The sequence below is a fragment of the Syngnathus typhle genome, linkage group LG5 (genome assembly GCF_033458585.1).
Source record: "Syngnathus typhle isolate RoL2023-S1 ecotype Sweden linkage group LG5, RoL_Styp_1.0, whole genome shotgun sequence".
NCBI classification, from domain to species: domain Eukaryota; kingdom Metazoa; phylum Chordata; class Actinopteri; order Syngnathiformes; family Syngnathidae; genus Syngnathus; species Syngnathus typhle.
In genome coordinates this window covers 4,427,362-4,447,287 of record NC_083742.1, presented here as the reverse complement: position 1 = coordinate 4,447,287, position 19,926 = coordinate 4,427,362, and the positions used below count along the sequence as shown (strand labels likewise).

Below are 19,926 nucleotides of genomic sequence, written 5' to 3'. Positions count from 1 at the left end.
GGGCTCGACTGGGGAAACATGTCACGTGACCGGGACGAGTGTCTTGACATGAATTAATTGATCGTCGATAATTTATTGTTTTTTTTTCTGTGCGGCTTGGCGGCCCGGTACCAAGTGACCCACGGACCGGTACCGGTCCGCGGCCCGGTGGTTGGGGACCACTGGTATAGAGGGTTGGCTCGGATGGTTATGCTTTTTTCGCCCCCGGGTGTCGGTCAGAACACAGGAGGGAAGACGTGGTTCAGTCATTGCTTTACTGAATTATTGGCAAAAAAGTAACAGGCACTGTGGCTCATAGGGGCATACAGGCAAAGTGGCAAAAGGGTATCGTGTAAAGCGTGTGAAGGGTGTGTGTGGTTTGTGGGGTGTGTGTGTGCCGTAATTCTGTCTGCAACAGATAGAATTACAGCACGTAAATCAATGCTCAACGTCTGACGTCACACAACACTCGTAGACGGCACACATTACATAACTAACTGCGTGTAACGGTTCCGCTATACTATCCATCCATTTTCCGTACCGCTTAGTCCCCACTGGGGTCGCGGGCGTGCTGGAGCCTATCCCAGCCGTCATCGGGCAGTAGGCGGGGGACACCCTGAACCGGTTGCCAGCCAATCGCAGGGCACACAGAGACAAACAACCATTTGCACTCGCACTCACACCTAGGGACAATTTGGAGTGTTCAATCGGCCTACCAAGCATGTTTTTGGGATGTGGGAGGAAACCGGAGTGCCCGGAGAAAACCCACGCGGGCCCGGGGAGAACATGCAAACTCCACACAGGGAGGGCCGGAGGTGGAATCGAACCCGCACCCTCCTAACTGTGAGGCGGACGTGCTACCCAAGTGCGCCACCGAGCCGCTCCGCTATACTAAATAACCATAAATGAAATACTCTCGGCAACACACCAAACATAAGTCATCGAGACAAAAAAAATACATTTGCTAGTGACAGTAGTAACACTGAAATGTACGTATATACTCACTTTGTGTCAAAGACGCAGGCGATCACAGAAACATACTCAGTCGATACCTGCAACCTTTAACTTACCGCTGCGCACAAGCTCCAACAATCGCGATAAGCTAAGGTAACTCACGCAAAACTTAAGGCGCGGTGACTTAACTTCGCTTTAAAGATATCTGGCGCCATCTAGTGTTATGAATGGTTATAATGTCCAGACCTCGAATGTAAGACGACCCTCAGTCCTAATTCAATGCAAAAAACATCGTCTTTTATTCGGGCCAATACGGTATGTATGTATGTATGCATGCATGCATGCATGCATGCATGGATGGATGGATGGATGGATGGATGGATGGATGGATGGATGGATGGATGGATGGATGGATGGATGGATGGATGGATGGATGGATGGATGGATGGATCTCCATCCATCTTCGTAAAAAATGGACCACCCCAACCGGAGGATCTCTTTAATATTAGTTGGGAGCTGTGACCAACATTGAAACCGCAAAGTTTTCTGAAACATGCTATTATAAATACATGTGTCTGTCATGCAGGTGAAATGTCAATGGATCTCAATAAAGCTTCTGAACGAGCAAGGGTTGCTAAGGAAGACACTATGCCCTCTGGTCAAGTTAAGGTACTGTATAAGTCTTCCTTCTTTTTGTTTGGCAGCTTGCCTTGGCTTTCAGTTTTGCACATCAATGACCGGATTTATTTAGATCACAACAAACAGGCGCTAAATTGCGAATCTACTTAGCATTCGTAAATTCTGCGTGTGTTGTCGAATATGCGTTTGTGGATCAGTAGACACGTGCATTTATTTTGTACACAAGCATCACTCCGTTTATGACGCTCACACAGAGGTCTCAGATATTCAGGCAATCCCTCTTCCATTCAACAAAGTTCGACTGCATTTATCTCTCTCGAGCTTACTTTGTCCTCAAGCTGGAAGATATTAGTATCATAGGACAAACTGACAGTGACAGAAGTGCAGTGTTTACTTAGTACATATATAGGAGAGGTAACGAGCCAGGGGCAAGTGTGGTGATGAACAGTAGATGCAGACAATCAGCACTGATCTCTGCATAAGAGGACGGGAAGGGCAAGAGCAGAGAAACAATACTGTATGGGGTGCTGATGGGGCGGACACGTGACATGTATACATCCATGCTGGCTTTTCCGTTTTTCAATTGCCAATTTTTAAACGAGAAACGGGAGATGACTCGTTCCCGTTCAATGGTCGACGGGTTTGAACGTCCGCCTCGCAGTGCAGAGGTCGTGGCTTCAGCCTTCCTGTGTGGAGTTGCGTGTTCCCCTCGTGCCTTCTTGGGTTTTCCATGGAGTACTTCGGTTTTCTTACGCATTCAAAAAACATACATGGTTGATCAAATGAGCACCCTAAATTATCCTGAGGTGTGAGTGCTAGCATGAATGATTGTTGGTTTACTATATGTGCCTTGCGATTGGCTGGCAAACAGTTCTGAGTGTACTGCCCAAAGATCCTTGGTACAGGCTCCAGCGCACCCGCGTTTTTTATAATGGATGGATGGATGCTTTTGGAATGTCGGAATGGTTACTTGGAGAAAACAGGAATAAAACTGGAATTCAATGTCATATATTTTTATTTATTCAGAGTTTCTATTTTTTGCAGTCTATTTTAAAGAAGACTGTGGCAATGCAGCGGAGTCCTTCGGCAGTTTATGAATATAGTGAAGCTGGAACAGGACATTACCACCATAATAAAGTCAATGCTATTTTCCAAGCGGCGAAAAAGGACCTGCTCCAAGTTATCCAGCTCCAGGTAGCCCACACACTAACTTTTTCATGTTGTTGTTTTTAATATGTCACAAGGTGATTGACCCTCAGGGGTTGTGTTTGTGGTTTGCAAGTAAAAATAGAGCTGTGGGAATGGTAAAAGGTGTAATGATACAGCCGCAGTCAAACAGTGATATCTTTAACATGTTACTAAGCTCAGTGGTCTAGTGGTAGAGTGTCCGCCCTGAGACTGGAAGGTTGTGGGTTCATACCAAAGATTATAAAAATGGGACCCATTGCCTCCCTGCTTGGCACTCAGCATTAAGGGTTTTCTTTCGGTATGGCGCCGTAAGTGGCTGCCTCCCAGCAGTGTTCTCTCTTTTCCTCTTTATTTCTTTCTTTTCTCCTTTTTCTTTCTGTCTTTTTGTCCATTCGGCGATGCTGGTGCCTTCTACCGCACCTCAGTATCTCTTCGGATCGGATATTTTGTATTTTTTTTTTTTTTTCTTCCTGGGACCGGGATCATCGGTCGAGACCGGCGTAACTCTACGGCGGCTTCCTGCTTATCCGGGCAGTGATGACCGGGTCCCCCGCCTTGGCCTTGCAGCCGCAACCCCTGTGGGGAGTCCGCTCCCTCGTGCTCGTCGGAACCAACGACTTTCGCCATGCTAGCCCCGTGGTGACCATCTGCACGTGCACCCGACTGGGTGCCCAGGACGCTGCTCACACGTTTGCCTGCTTTGTGATGTTTTTCACCGATTCACGACCACGGTCCATTGGGCGCCGTTGAACTGGACTGCCCCTACACCTGTCTATGGACCCCGTGGAGGCTATTTAGTGTGTTTTGGGGTGTTCTCTTGTATTGAGGGGTGCTGGTTGGCCACAGTTACTTTTTTTCCTTTGTCTTTTATCTTTGTTTTGCTTTGATGGCTTTTATCTTGAGCACTTTCTGGCTTTCTTTGTGGCGCCGTTGTGTGGCAGCCTTATGAGAGCCTGTTGAGTTGCGCTCATGCCATTTGTGCGTCTTTTGTATACCCACTCTGTGGTATGAATACTGCTGGGGCCTGAATTTCCCCACCCCTGGGGATCAATAAATATTCAATCAATCAATCAATCAATCAATCAATTGGCGGGTTAGGTCACCAAATGATTCCCGAGCGCGGCACCGCTGCTCACTGCTCCCCTCTCCCCCAGGGGATGGATCAAAATCACATGGGGATGGGTTAAATGCAGAGGACAAATTTCACCACACCCAGATGTGTGTGTGACGATCATTGGGACTTTAACAAAAAAAAAAGTAGTGTGTTACTTTCAAATATGCACATTATTGAGTACTAATGCTACTAATGCTTGAGTAAAACCATCTGGAGCTGAACCCGCTCAAGACCGTGGAGATGACAGTGGATTTCAGGCGAGACCCTTCACCACTTTTACCCCTCACTATCCGCAGTAATACTATTCTTTCCACAGACACCTTCAAGTTCCTGGGAACCACAATCTCTCGGGACCTGAAATGGACCGGCCACATAGACTCTGTCCGGAAGAAGGCCCAGCAGAGGCTGTACTTCCTGAGACAGCTCAAGAAGTTCAACCTGCCGCGAGAGCTTCTGAAGACCTTCTACACTGCCATCATCCAGTCTGTCCTCTGCACCTCCATCACTGTCTGGTTTGGATCGGCCTCCAAACAAGACAAGCACAGACTACAACGGACAATCAGAACTGCAGAAAAGATCATTGGAATCAACCTCCCATCTATCCAAGACTTGTACCTGTCCAGGACCAGGAATCGGGCAAGGAACATCTCTACAGACCCTTCTCACCCGGGTTGCAGTCTGTTTGAACTACTCCCCTCCGGACGGCGTTATAGAGCTCGGTACGCCAAAACCAGCAGACACAGAGACAGCTTCTTCCCCCAGGCTGTTGCTCTGATGAACTCACACCACTCATAGAGTCTCAGAGACATTACTGTGCAATAACATCCTGCTCCTCACACCTTCTTGAATTTGTCTACACTGTTTTTGCATTATTCACATGTCCTGAATGTTGTTAGTCACCTAAATGTTGAACAGAGGGTGTGTTTCTACCGAAGTCAAATTCCTTGTTTGGCACGCTCAAACATGGCGAATAAAAAACTCTTGAATCTTGAATCTTGAATCTAACATGCTACTTTTTTGATACAAGTAGTGATGGGTCAAAATGTGTCAAGCAATCCAGCACGGAAGCGTGTATCGAAGCGTGATTCATTTTTGGGAAATGATATCATTGATTACACATGAAAACATTGGTCTTGTGAAATGTCCAACAGATAAATATTGACAATAATTGACAATTCCTTTACAGTAAGGCAAAAATGCATATTTCATGAACACAACATTAATATCACAATCTGTCTTTTAAACACAAACATCTCATTTCATTTGTTCATTTCATACCATATCATTGACCACAAATAATCGTTTAACAGATTACACAAATAAACCACAGAAGACATAATTTTGGTGTTTTGATTCCAGTTATTTTGTGAACACGTGCTGAAACCTTTTGTGAGCCAGCTAGATGGAAAGCTTCAAAGGTTCAGAAGGCTTCAGTTGCCCATCACTACATACAAGTAGTCAGATGACAGTTTTCTTTTTAAGTATTACTATTACTTAGTTGAACACATTTGATTCTATATGCGTATAGTATGTAACAATATTATTATTATTATTATCATCACCATCATTATTAGAGACCATATATAGACCATAAACCACATATATTATCTATTCTCTCTCTATCAAGTCATCGAATGTGTATTATTTTATTCTCAGATGATAATATTTTTTTTGTTCTTTCTTTTGTTTATAATAATTTATAACACTGAATGCAAGACCATTACTACAGAAGTGATCAAAGTAAATCATTGGTTATATGTAAATAAAATGGCATTAAACTTGAGTAAAACTAAATAACCTTGTTTGGGAACTCAATTTCAGATCCATTCGGATGAAGAGGCCATTCACAGAGTTAATGTAATCAAATTCATGGGGGTGTAAGTAATTTTCCCTCAAACGGTTCTGTTGCTCTACCATTCACATATGTATATTCCATTCAACATTAAATCTTCATACCACTTTTTCTGATCTGAAAAATCCCTCGTTTATCGCGGATAATTGGTTCCAAAAACCACCCACGATAAGTGAAATCCGCGAAGTACGGTCACCAACAAGAAGTACTGGGCAGGTTTACGAGTTAGCGGAAAGATGCTAATTCGCAATCGTGCTAACACGCGAAAACGGACTTCTAAAGGAATGTAAACGAACATTTGGAGCAATATTACATTGTCTTAAAGGTTAGACACGGTTCCTCAATTTAGAAGTCTTATTTTGAATTTTAAATGTTTTTTTAATTTAGAAAAAAAATCCGCAATGTAGCGATAAATGAAACGTGAAGTAAGATAAGATAAGATAAGAGGAACTTTATTAATCTCACGTGTGAGAAACTGCATGTAACAACAGCTCGATTTACAGGAAGGTACAAGTTGGGGGATAAAAGTGCAGAAAGAGACTTCTGGACCAAGGGATCACTGTAAATAGTTCACCACAAGCTCCACAGTCCAATTTGTATGAGTGCTCTGTTATGAAGAAAGCCACCCTGATCACAGAGGAATCCTGTCACCCCTTTTATCAATCATTCATTCTCCTCCCATCAGGCAAAATCTATACCGTAGTTTTCGGACTATAAGTCGCGGTTTTTTCTATAGTTTGGGTGGGGAGGAAGCGACTTATAATAAGGAGCGACTTATATGTGATTTAACCCGCAATAAACGAACCGCGGTGTAGCAAAGGATTACTGTAATTTGAATTTCAAGTAACGTCAGTGGCGCGGCGGTTGTTTACAAAAAGGACAAAGATTGATCACGGGATGACGAAGATGACGAAGGGCCCCACGTACTACCGACATCATTAGCGGCTTTGTTTCTAAGTGACATGGAGGACGAAGAGTTTGAAGGATTTAAGGATTTGGAGTGACACAGAAGGTTTGAAAAACTATTATGGCTTTTATGCATGGCCGGTCCTACTCTACGGAGCTCTCTTTCACCTCCGTGGATAGAAGTCGGGGGCCGGCCCTCGGCCGGGTGGCTGTCCGGGGACGGCGAATGGGGCTCGGTCATGGCTTTCACGCACGCCGGGTCCTATTCTATAGATCTCTCTTCCACCTCCGTGCCTAGAAGTCCACGCCGCCACACGCCTGGAAGTTTGTTTTGTTAAATAAAGAGCCGTTTACCAAACCCACGTCTTTCCTCGTACTTTGTTAACGCTACAATATAGTTATATACTAGGGGTGTGAATCGTGGGTTTTGTCACGATACGATATAATATCGATATAAAGAACTTCGATACGATATTTGCCGATATCTTAAAGCCTGCTGCGATTCAATCACGATATATCGCGATATAGTGCTCTACGATCGATTTATTTATTTTTTTATAAAAAATATAGAACAATATCCTGATTTATAACAATTCATACGCAAAATCAACAAGGTACTGCAAACTCTTTATTTAGGAAATTACAAGAGTATTGTAGTATACAAATTGCTTACTTTAACACTGAACTTTGATGTCGTGTTTTTTCTTTAAATGTGCGGCGAGATTTGTGCTCCCTGAATATTTGATCACCGCATGGCAGGATTTACAAACTGCACGTGTCTTGTCCGTTGAGCCATCTTTTCTTTGGAATCCAAAGTGCTTCCAAACGAATGACTTGAAGCCTAAAGGGGAGCAAATTTCCTCGTCTTTTTGGAGACTAGCCATAGCACCAGCCCAGGAGCTGCGTACTAGTTGTCGCCTCCCCTTTCACGTGCGTGCTCTGCTCACAACACAACAACGCCGCGCACTGCTCCCTGCTCCCGGAAGAGGAAGCAAGCAACAATGAACTGTATTTCAAAATAAAGTCGCGTCTAATGTCCGAGGTCAAACACGGCGATATAAATCGATGTTTACCTTTAGCATCGATGCCAATAAATCGTAGAGCATAATATCGATTAATCGATGTGTATCGATGTATCGTTACACCCCTATTATATACTAGATCTGTGGAATAACGACGAGGCTGACGTTGGTGACAAAGGACGAGAAATTTGATCGATGGATTTAATGATTTAGAGTGCACAGATGGTTTGATAATATTATTGCTTATATAATAGCTACTGTCATTTTTGGACTAAAAGTCGCTCCGGAATATGGGTCGCATTAGCCATAAAATGCTCAATAATGTGAAAAAAAAACATATATAAGTCACTCCGGAGTACAAGTCGCATGTTGGGGGACATTTATTCGACAAAATCCAACACCAGGAACAGACATGAACGAGGAACAACAGGCTAAACGATGCTAACTTGACATAAACACAAACGAAGAGCTGAGAACGGGCCTGACGTAACATTCAGAGTTATTCAAATAACTATTACATAAATAACACGTTTATAAAACCATCTGTGTCACTCCAATTCATTAAATCCATCGATCGTCCTTTATGGAAACGATGCCGCGTATGCGCCGCGTATGCGCCGCGCCGCTGACGTCTAAATATTCCACAGACCCATATAATGATATATAAAGTACATATTAGGGGTGTAACGATTCATCGATACACATCGATTAATCGATATAATGCTCTACGATTTGTTGGCATCGATGCTAAACGTAAACATTAGGGGTGTAAATCGCGGGTTTTGTCACAATACGATATAATATCGATATAAAGAACTACGATACGATATTTGCCGATATCTTAAAGCCTGCTGCGATTCATTCACGATATATCGCGATATAGTGCTCTACGATCGATTTATTTATTTTTTTATAAAAAATATAGAACAATATCCTGATTTATAACAATTCATACGCAAAATCAACAAGGTACTGCAAACTCTTTATTTAGGAAATTACAAGAGTATTGTAGTATACAAATTGCTTACTTTAACACTGAACTTTGATGTCGTGTTTTTTCTTTAAATGTGCGGCGAGATTTGTGCTCCCTGAATATTTGATCACCGCATGGCAGGATTTACAAACTGCACGTGTCTTGTCCGTTAAGCCATCTTTTCTTTGGAATCCAAAGTGCTTCCAAACGAATGACTTGAAGCCTAAAGGGGAGCAAATGTCCTCGTCTTTTTGGACACTAGCCATAGCACCAGCCCAGGAGCCGCGTACTAGTTGTCGCCTCCCCTTTCACGTGCCTGCTCTGCTCACACCACAACAATGCCGGGCGCACTGCTCCCGGAAAGAGGAAGCAAGCAACAATGAACTGGATTTCAAAATAAAGTCGCGTCTAATGTCCGAGGTCAAACACGGCGATATAAATCGATGTTTACCTTTAGCATCGATGCCAATGAATCGTAGAGCATTATATCGATTAATCGATGTGTATCGATGTATCGTTACACCCCTAGTAAACATCGATCTATATCGCCCGTTTTTGACCTCGGACATTAGATGCGACTTTATTTTGAAATCCAGTTCATTGTTGCTTGCTTCCTCTTTCCGGGAGCAGTGCGCGGCATGTTGTGTTGTGAGCAGAGCAGGCACGTGAAAGGGGAGCCGACAACTATGCGGCTCCTGGGCTGGTGCTATGGCTAGTGTCCAAGAAGACGAGGAAATTCGTTCCCCTTTGGGCTTCAAGTCATTCGTTTGGAAGCACTTTGTAATTTCCTAAATAAAGAGTTTGCAGTACGTTGTTGATTTTGCGTATGAATTGTTATAAATCAGGATATTGTTCTATATCGATCGTAGAGCACTATATCGTGATGTATTGTGAATGAATCTCAGTAGGCTTTAAGATATGGGCAAATATCGTATCGTAACTCTTTGTATCGATATGATATCGTATCGTGACAAAACCCGCGTTACACCCCTAGTACATATATATATAAAATAATAGGGGTGTAACGATACATCGATACACATCGATTAATCGATATAATGCTCTACGATTTATTGGTATCGATGCTAAAGGTAAACATCGATTTATATCGCCGTGTTTGACCTCGGACATTAGACGCGACTTTATTTTGAAATCCAGTTCATTGTTGCTTGCTTCCTCTTTCCGGGAGCAGTGCGCGCGTGTTGTGTTGTGAGGAGAGCACGCACGTAAAAGGGGAGGCGACAACTAGTACGCGGCTCCTGGGCTGGTGCTATGGCTAGTGTCCAAAAAGACGAGGAAATTTGCTCCCCTTTAGGCTTCAAGTCATTCGTTTGGAAGCACTTTGGATTCCAAAGAAAAGATGGCTCAACGGACAAGACACGTGCAGTTTGTAAATCCTGCCATGGGGTGATCAAATATTCAGGGAGCACAAATCTCGCCGCACATTTAAAGAAAAAACACGACATCAAAGTTAAGTGTTTAAGTAAGCAATTTGTATACTACAATACTCTTGTAATTTCCTAAATAAAGAGTTTGCAGTACCTTGTTGATTTTGCGTATGAATTGTTATAAATCAGGATATTGTTCTATATTTTTTATTAAAAAAAAAATATATCGATCGTAGAGCACTATATCGCGATATATCGTGAATGAATCGCAGCAGGCTTTAAGATATCGGCAAATATCGTATCGAAGTTCTTTATATCGATATTGTATCGTATCGTGACAAAACCCGCGATTTACACCCCTATAAAATAACTATCACATAAACAACAATATAATCAAACCATCTGTGTCACTCCAAATCATTAAATCCATCGATCAAATTCCTTGTCCTTTGTCAACAACGCCGCGCGTGCGCCCTGACGTCAGGCTCGTCGTTATTCCACAGATCTAGTATATAACTATATTATAGCGTTAACAAAGTACAAGGAAAGACGTGGGTTTGGTAAACGGCCCTTTATTTAACAAAACAAGAGTTCAACGTGTAAATAAGTACTGAACTATAACGATAAACCCATATACAAGTTGCTATACGGAATGAAATATATCAAAGAACTATAACTTAAATAGTTCACCACCACACGGCCCCAAGCACCGGCGTCGAGTGTGTGGCGGTGTGGACTTCCATTCCCGGAGGTGGCACTTCCAGCCACGGAGGTGGAAGAGAGCTCCATAGAATAGGACCGGGCGTGCGTAAAAGCCATGTCCGAGCCCCATCCACCGTCCTCGGACAGCCACCCGACATAGGCCGGCCCACGACTTCCCTCCACGGAGGTGAAAGAGAGCTCCGTAGAGTAGGACTGGGCGTGCGTAAAAGCCATGTCCGAGCCCCATCCACCGTCCCTGAACAGCCACCCGGCCGAGCGCCGGCCCCCGACTTCAATTCATGGAGGTGAAAGAAAGCTCCGTGGAGTAGGACTGGGCGTGCGTAAAACCCATAATAGTTTTTTAAACCTTCTGTGTCCCTCCAAATCCTTAAATCCTTCAAACTCTTCGTCTTCCGTGTCACTTAGAAAGAAAGCCGCTAATGATGCCGGTAGTACGTGGGGCCCTTCGTCATCTTCGTCATCCTGTGATCGAATCTTTGTCCTTTATGTGAACAACCGCCGCACCGCGCCACTGACGTTACTTGAAATTCAAATTACAGTAATCCCTTGCTTTTTTTTTTGGAATTTTGCAAATTTTTGAAAAAATTCACATATAACTCGCTCCTCAGTATAAGTCGCCCTCACACCCAAACTATGAAAAAAAACGCGACTTATAGTCCAAAAATTACGGTATTTGATATCTAATTCATACATCGTTATATGGGTCTGTGGATTTTTTGAAGTGCAAGCGCCGTCAGCGGCCCGCATTTATGTTGGCATAAAGGACGATCGATGGATTTAATGAATTGGAGTGACACAGATGGTTTTATAAATGTGTAAATTTCCCCCCAAAATGAGATTTATACTCCGGAGCAACTTATATATGTTTCTTTTCACGTTATTGTGCATTTTATGGCTAATGCGACCTATATTCCAGAGCGACTTTTAGTCCGAAAATTACGGTAAATACAAATCAATTTGATAAGATTCAGAATGAGTACTTAATTCCTGGAGAGAAATTCAACCATCACAGCCATGTAACCTCCAGTTAGTAAATGTGGTATAAATAAAGATTCATTGAGACACTAAACAATAAGAGTAATAATGAAAATAAAAAGCCTGTGCTGTCTAACTTGTCAGATTTAGGCTAATCACAAAGCCAACCACCACCACCTCAAAGGAAACAACATTGGTACAAATCTTATTAAGATTTCTATCTGCCTTATAGTCCTAAATTTTTATTGGACTACTCCTCACCCTGATCAGGAAAAAATGGATTGGAATTAAACCAACCTTCCCACGTACAAAAATGTTGTTGCTTTAAACCTTTGTTTTTATAAAGGTTTTTAATTCTCTTTCTTCTGATGTGCTTCCGTGTTACCCTTTGGGTAAAAGGAAACTACTAAAATTATCTGTTATATGTAATATGTTGCAAATGATTTATCATCATAGTGTTTATTATAATGTCTTTTAAATGTTCTCAGGATCCTGGTTTACTGGAGGGTAGGGTGACTTTTCGCCAGGTCAAAGCTAATTCGGTTGTGGCCCACCAAGGAGACCAGGTATTCAGAGCAACACCCTTTACAGCAGTGGTTCCCAAAGTGAGCGGTGGGGCGGTGGAAAGATCTGGGGGGGCGGTAGGAGGGCGGCAGTCCGAAGTCAGAAGTTTGAACGTTTGTTTGACGATTTGTACACCAAGCACATCCATCCCATTAATATTAAGTGTGAGACAATGAAGGTTACTGGTGGAATGTTTATTTACCATTCTATGTTGCTGAAACAGTTAAAACTGCTAAAAAATAAATTGGTTTACTAAATTGGGTTTTATTTGTGAAATACACTATTGTGTTTAACCTTTCTCTTTTCAAATTGCAGCATACCAAATATCAAGAAAGAGGTGTTTGTTTCCACATGTGTCTGTGTGTATGGGGGGGGGGGGGGCTAGGAATTCACTGGGGAGCCAAGGGGGCGCCAGCCTGCAAAAGTTTGGGAACCATTGCTTTACAGTGTATTATCAATTTTCCAACTTTCTGAAATTGTCCCATTGTTGGTACTTTTCTTATCGGTTTCCCTTCCCTTACTTGCAGGATGTGAGTGTGGCATTTGTCATCTCAGGTTTACTCCATGTGTACCAGCGTATGATTGACCGCGAGGAGGAGACGCTTCTTTTTGTGACCCACCCAGGAGAGATAGTGGGACATCTAGCTGTGCTCACGGGGGAACCTCTTATCTTCACCACACGTGCTCACAAAGACTGCACCTTCCTCTCCATTTCAAAGGCTCACTTTTATGAGTAAGCCCATCCAAACAACTTGTTTTAGCCATAATGGAACCCTATTATTTTCTCTAAAAGTTTATGCTGCAAGCAGCTTTTTTTTCCCTTTCGTTTTTTTTTTCTTTGCAGGATAATGCGTGAGGAGCCTAGAGTTGTGTTGAATGTAGCGCATACGGTAGTGAAGAGGGTGTCACCCTTTGTCAGGCAGATTGACTTTGCCTTGGACTGGATGGCTTTGGAGGCTGGCCGTGCTGTCTACAGGTATCTTTCAAGACAGTGATGAACGTATTACTTTTTGGGGCCAGTTGATTTAGCCTTGGTTCATGATTTATTGTTACATGTTTCATGTTCACAAATTTGCTTCTCTGAAGACTTGTCTGGTGTCTGTAAAAAACAAACAGATGTAGACTGCCAAGCACTGATTATCTGAAAACGGACAGATTTTTTTCAAATTAGATCTATCATTATTTGGCTTATTTGGAGGTACCGTAATTTTCGGACTATAAGTCGCTCCGGAGTACAAGTCGCATCAGCCATAAAATGCCCCAAAATGTGAAAAAAAAACATATATAAGTCGCTCCGGAGTATAAGTCGCATTTTGGGGGGCAATTTATTCGACAAAATCCAACACCAAGAACAGTCATGAACGAGCAACAACAGGCTAAACCAGGGGTGGGCAAACTTTTTGACTCGCGGGCCGAACTGGGTTCTAAATTTGGACCGGAGGGCCGGACCAGGAGCAGATGGACGTAGGCGTTGTGTGAAGTCATATAAGCGACCTGTAAAGGTCATTGCATAAAAGATCTTGGCCTTTAGTAGGTAGTAAAGCATGGATATTCCAAACAATTTTTTTGAAAACAAATGCATTTATTAACAGCACTAAAAAAATAATAATTCACAAAAAAACTGCTATCAGTGATTCTCATAAAATACGACACTGTTATTATGAATAACAGTCTCCATCACTTCAGTGCCTGCAGGTCAGATTAATGAAAGATGTTTATCTTATGAGATCACATCAAACGGCAAACATTCTGACCAAATATATCATCTTGAAGAATCGGTGAAAGCATACATCCAAATAAAGTAATCAAAACAGCAACACGGTGAGGGGTATCTGAAAATCAGAGCAGAGTTTTAACTCGCAAACACCTGGTAACAGAGGTGAGGAAACGGGAAACACCTCCTTAAAGTAAGCCTTAAGAACTTTACAGGTTAAGATTAGTCGCAAATAGGTGGTGCATCAATGTCCTTGAGCATCCTGCATTGTTTGAAAATGAGAATGGTCGCTAGTTTCAATCCCTGCTATGTGTACAAATCATATTCAAAATGCATTTTTTTACAATAAACTTGAGAGCCCCCCGTTCATTTTCAGTGGGAACAGTGTTGTTGGTCTCCCTTTTTTGCTAGTGCGTCATAGTCTGGAGTAAAATTTGTTGTGGCAATTCTTAGGCGAGATCCGAGGTGTTGGTCCGTTTACCTTGATCTGTGACGGGTTGATGTTGATGTGGCTGAACGTCACGTCGCGTACGTCGAGCCAAATTGGCCACTCTTTTTTAACATTCGGCACTCACTTCTTTTTTTCGGGCCACTCATTTTAATGGAAGGATTCCAGGGGAAGGTTTGTGGGTGGCTTTAGCGCAAAACTGCATCTGAAAGCTCAGCGCGCGAATTATAAGAATGCTGTCGTCAAAGCCCACGCTCTAAATTCGTGACTGATACGAATAGAGCGAGAGTGCGCCAAGTCCGTACTACTGAGTACGTACACGCACTTGTGAGTGTGCACCGAGCTTTCTGATACGGCTTCTGGTAGTAAATGCGCAGGCGAGCGCTTCGCCATCTACTGGGAAAACGCAGTCATTGCAGGCAAAATGACCAAAAAAAAAAAAAAGTTTAATAATACAATTTGTTCAGGGTTGGCGGGCCGGATTAAACGGTCCCGTGGGCCGGATGTGGCCCGCGGGCCGTAGTTTGCCCACCCCTGGGCTAAACGATAGGTAAGCTAACGTGACAAACACAAACGAAGAGCTGAGACCAGGCCTGACGCAACATTCAGAGTTATTCAAAAAACTATTACATAAATAACACATTAATAAAACCATCTGTGTCACTCCAGTTCATTAAATCCATTGATCGTCCTTTATGTCAACAATGGGTGCGCGCCGCTGACGGCCCTTGCACTTCAAAATATTCCACAGGCCCATATAACGATATGTAAATTATATATCAAATAACTATTATATAAGCAATAGTATTATCAAATCATCTGTGCACTCTAAATCATTAAATCTATCGATCAAATTCCTCGTCCTTCGTCAACAACGCCGCGCGTGTGCCCTAACGTCGTTATTCCACAGATCTACTATATAACTATATTGTAGTGTTAACAAAGTTCAAGGAAAGACGTGGGTTTGGTAAACGGCTCTTTATTAAACAAAACAAATTTCCAGGCGTGTGGCGGCGTGGACTTCCAGCCACGGAGGTGGAAGAGAGCTCCATAGAATAGGACCGGGCGTGCGTAAAAGCCATGACCGAGCCCCATCCACCGTCCCCGGACAGCCACCCGGCCGAGCGCCGGCCCTCGACTTCCATCCACAGAGGTGAAAGACAGCTCGGTAGAGTAGGACCGGGCGTGCGTAAAAGCCATGATCGAGCCCCATCCACCGTCCCTGGACAGCCACTCGGCCGAGCGCCGGCCCCCGACTTCAATCCACGGACGTGAAAGAGAGCTCCTTCGAGTAGGACCGGGCGTGGGCAAAAGCCATAATAGTTTTTCAAACCTTGTGTGTCACTCCAAATCCTTAAATCCTTCAAACTCTTCGTTCGCCGTGTCACTTAGAAACAAAGCCGCTAATGATGCCGGTAGTACGTGGGGCCCTTTGTCGTCTTCGTCATCCCGTGATCAATCTTTGTACTTTATGTAAACAACCGCCGCGCCACGCCGCGTCGCGCTACTGACGTCACTTGAAATTCAAATTACAGTAATCCCTTGCTACATCGCGGTTCGTTTATCGCGGTTTCACTTTATTATTATTTTTCATCGTTTATTGCGGGTTAAATCACATATAAGTCGCTCCTTATTATAAGTCGCCCCCCCACCCAAACTATGAAAAAAACCGTGACTTATAGTCCGAAAATTACGGTACGTCTATTAGCCTGCCACTATTGCAAATTTCAAAGGCTGTCACTCAAACTTAAATTTTGAAAAATATCTTCAAGTCTTCTAAAACAAAAAATGTTTTGTAAATTTGACACACCTCAAAGAACAGAGTCAATAATAACCCTGCCATGATTTATTGAAAAAATCATTAAAAATTTAAGGCTTTTTGGCTCCCCAATGCTTCTTTCTTCTATACTTCTGGAAAAGGGTAATGTGTGTAGTACAGTATTTTGTTTAATCCTGCCTACGGACAAACCGACGTGCAGCAATTAAAACAATATCTGTCACCTTTGTGCTTTTGAGCCTTGCGATGGAATCACAAATCTAAAAGTTTGAAGAAAATATAAATACCTACTTATATGATAAAGTATGATATTCTGTATGAGAAACAATATTGCATTAATTCTTGTCAATACCATCTTGATGCTTATGTAAGTATAAAAATGCCATTATAATTATTAATATGGATGAAAGAACTGTAAATTATATCTTCTCTGATTGGATGTAGACAAGGAGAAAAGTCCGACAGCACCTTTATTGTCCTCAGTGGCCGTTTGCGCTCTGTCATTGCAAAGGATAATGGGAAGAAGGAGCTTGCAGGAGAGTATGGTCGCGGGGACCTAATTGGCGTGGTGAGTTTTCAAAGATTTTTAGATATAGGGTTGCTTAGGTCTCAAAGTTTGACAATGACAACTTGTCATTGGGCGTGAAATGTGAATTATATACTAGGTTGAGGCCCTGACCCACATGAACCGAGCCACTACGGTCCACGCTGTGAGGGACTCTGAGCTGGCCAAGCTGCCTGAAGGCGCTCTCAACTCAATTAAGAGGCGCTATCCTCAGGTTGTCACCAGGCTGATTCATTTGCTGGGACAGAAGATCTTGGGCAATATGCAGCAGGTCAATGGACCCCTGGCTGGTATGTACTACAAAGGCTGTAATTTCAAATTGTGGGGACTAGACCCAAACAACCCACACAAACAATAAAGCATTGCATTGATTCTACAGCTGTGCCCAGAAAACAAACTGCTTATGTGTGGCCGAGATTAAGATACCTTAAGATAGCACTCAATAGTGTAATGTACTGAAATGTTTATTTCTTTTGATTTTCAGCTAGAAGTCTCCCCCTCCACACAGCAAATAGTAAGTGGGATGCTGGTAATCCTGTCACCAACCTGTCCACTGTGGCCATTTTGCCTGTTTCTGATGAGATTCCTCTCATGGCCTTCACCTTGGAGCTGCAGCATGCACTTAGTGGTATTGGTACGATCATTTGTGTGACCCTTATTTCTTTTAAGCATCTTTGTGCACATAAACAGACAATGTTTCACACAACTCGCTTAAATTGGCTTTTCCCCATTTTGTAATGAGTACAATAAAAAGATAAATTGAAAATGTAGCCTAATTTACAGCAGCACACTTGAATAACACTCTTCGACCAAGATGAACCATCCAATTGTAGACAATTTTTTGGTATTTATCAGCGTTTGACACATCCCCATAGTCCAGGGTTGTCAAACTCACTTTTGTCGCGGGCCGCATTGTAGTCATAGTTTCCCTTGGAGGGTCATTATGACTGTCAATGCCTTATATTATTTGCAGTATAGGCTAGACGGCAAACTGGTGAATAACTACCGTATTTTTCGGACTAAAAGTCGCTCCGGAATATAAGTCGCATCAGCCATAAAATGTACAATAATGGGAAAAAAACATATATAAGTCGCACCGGAGTATTTTGGGGGAAATTTGTTTGACAAAATCCAACACCAAGAACAGACATGAACCAGAACAACAGGCTAAATGATACGGTGTGCTAACGTGACATAAACACAAACGAGGAGCTGAGAACGGGCCTGATGTAACATTAACAGTTATCCAAATAACTATAACATAAATAGCACCTTTATCAAACCATATGTGTCCCTCCAAATCATTAAATCCATCAATCGAATTCTTCGTCCTTTATGTAAACAACGCCGCGTGTGGGCTGCGCCGCTGACGTCGGACTCGTTGTCAGTTGCAGTTCAAATTATTCCACAGGCCCAAATAATTATAAAAAACAATTTTATCAAACTATCTCTGTCCAAGTCATTAAATTCATCGATCGAATCCTTCGTCCTTTATCTAAACAAGGGCGCGTGTGCGCCGCTGACGTCGGACTAGTCGTCAGTTACAGTTCAAATTACAGTAATCCCTTGCTACAGCGCGGTTCGTTTATCGCGGTTTCACTAAATCGCAGATTTCTTTTTCCCACATTAAAAAGAAAACAAGATTCAAAATAAAACTTTAAAATTGAGGAATTATAGCACGAATGTGGCCCACTCGTCAGCAGAAGGCAGGGAGTGCCCACACAATTGCAGTGCATACACTTGTACCTTTTTATAAAAAAAAAATATATAATAAGAGTTCTAAATACACATCTAAGAGTGTTATACCTTGTTATAGAAAAATCGTTATAACAAAACTGTTCTAAAAACATATTTACAGTATGTACACTTGTACCTTGTTATTAAAATTGTTATGATAATAAAAGCTGTTCTAAAAAGATATTTACTAGGGGTGTAAATCGCGGGTTTTGTCACGATACGATATATCGATACAAAGAACTACGATACGATATTTGCCGATATCTTAAAGCCTGCTGCGATTCATTCACGATATATCACGATATAGTGCTCTACGTCGATATATATATATTTTAAAATAAAAAATATAGAACAATATCCTGATTTATAACAATTCATACGCAAAATCAACAAGGTACTGCAAACTCTTTATTTAGGAAATTACAAGAGTATTGTAGTATACAAAGTGCTTATTTTAACACTGGACTTTGATGTCGTGGTTTTTCTTTAAATGTGCGGCGAGATTTGTGGTCCCTGAATATTTGATCACCGCATGCCAGGATTTACAAACTGCACGTGTCTTGAACGTTGAGCCATCTTTTCTTTGGAATCCAAAGTGCTTCCAAACGAATGACTTGAAGCCTAAAGGGAAGCAAATTTCCTCGTCTTTTTGGACACTAGCCATAGCACCAGCCCAGGAGCCGCGTACTAGTTGTCGACTCCCCTTTCACGTGCCTGCTCTGCTCACAACACAACAACGCCGCGCACTGCTCCCGGAAAGAGGAAGCAAGCAACAATGAACTGGATTTCAAAATAAAGTCGCGTCTAATGTCCGAGGTCAAACACGGCGATATAAATCGATGTTTACGTTTAGCATCGATGCCAATAAATCGTAGAGCATTATATCGATTAATCGATGTGTATCGATGAATCGTTACACCCCTAATATTTACAGTATGTGTTAACAATTCTCAATGTTATTCATGTTATTCAGCCGTGCTTTGATTTGAGGTAGGGTGCTTTATTTTGAAGGCCATTTTCAGATGATAACATTTCAAATCATAAAATCTCCTGACTCTGGAAGTAAATGAATGGAACTCATTGTCAGTGAGGCTCCAATTATTCCACAGCCATAGTGCGCCCTCATGCGGTTTAAAGTGAAAATAACATGTTAAGTGATCAACTATACTAGTAAGTAAGTAATGTGTTAAAGATAAAGTAAAAATTTGTACCGTAATTATCGGACTATAAGTCGCATTTTTTTTCATAGTTTGGGTGGAGGGGCGACTTATACTAGGAGCGATTTATATATGTTTTTTTTCACAAATTTTTACTTGATCATTAACACATCACTTACTTACAAGTATAGTTGACCACTTCGCATGTTATTTTTAGTATAGTTGATCACTTCACATGCTTTGATATCTTT

The 19,926-nt window shown here is 42.2% G+C and overlaps 1 protein-coding gene across 4 annotated transcripts in view; it reads left to right on the top strand.

The window, feature by feature from the left end:
• The window catches only part of pnpla7b (patatin-like phospholipase domain containing 7b), a 70,235-nt gene that overhangs the window by 26,633 nt on the left and 23,676 nt on the right, over positions 1-19,926 (top strand). For all 4 annotated transcript variants that reach the window (XM_061277594.1, XM_061277593.1, XM_061277596.1 and 1 more), the window contains 8 exons: positions 1,520-1,602; positions 2,617-2,766; positions 12,202-12,279; positions 12,805-13,010; positions 13,122-13,253; positions 16,661-16,784; positions 16,882-17,071; positions 17,266-17,415. In XM_061277594.1, the coding sequence (XP_061133578.1) occupies positions 1,520-1,602; positions 2,617-2,766; positions 12,202-12,279; positions 12,805-13,010; positions 13,122-13,253; positions 16,661-16,784; positions 16,882-17,071; positions 17,266-17,415 (1,113 nt within the window). The remainder of the gene's footprint in view (positions 1-1,519; positions 1,603-2,616; positions 2,767-12,201; positions 12,280-12,804; positions 13,011-13,121; positions 13,254-16,660; positions 16,785-16,881; positions 17,072-17,265; positions 17,416-19,926) is intronic.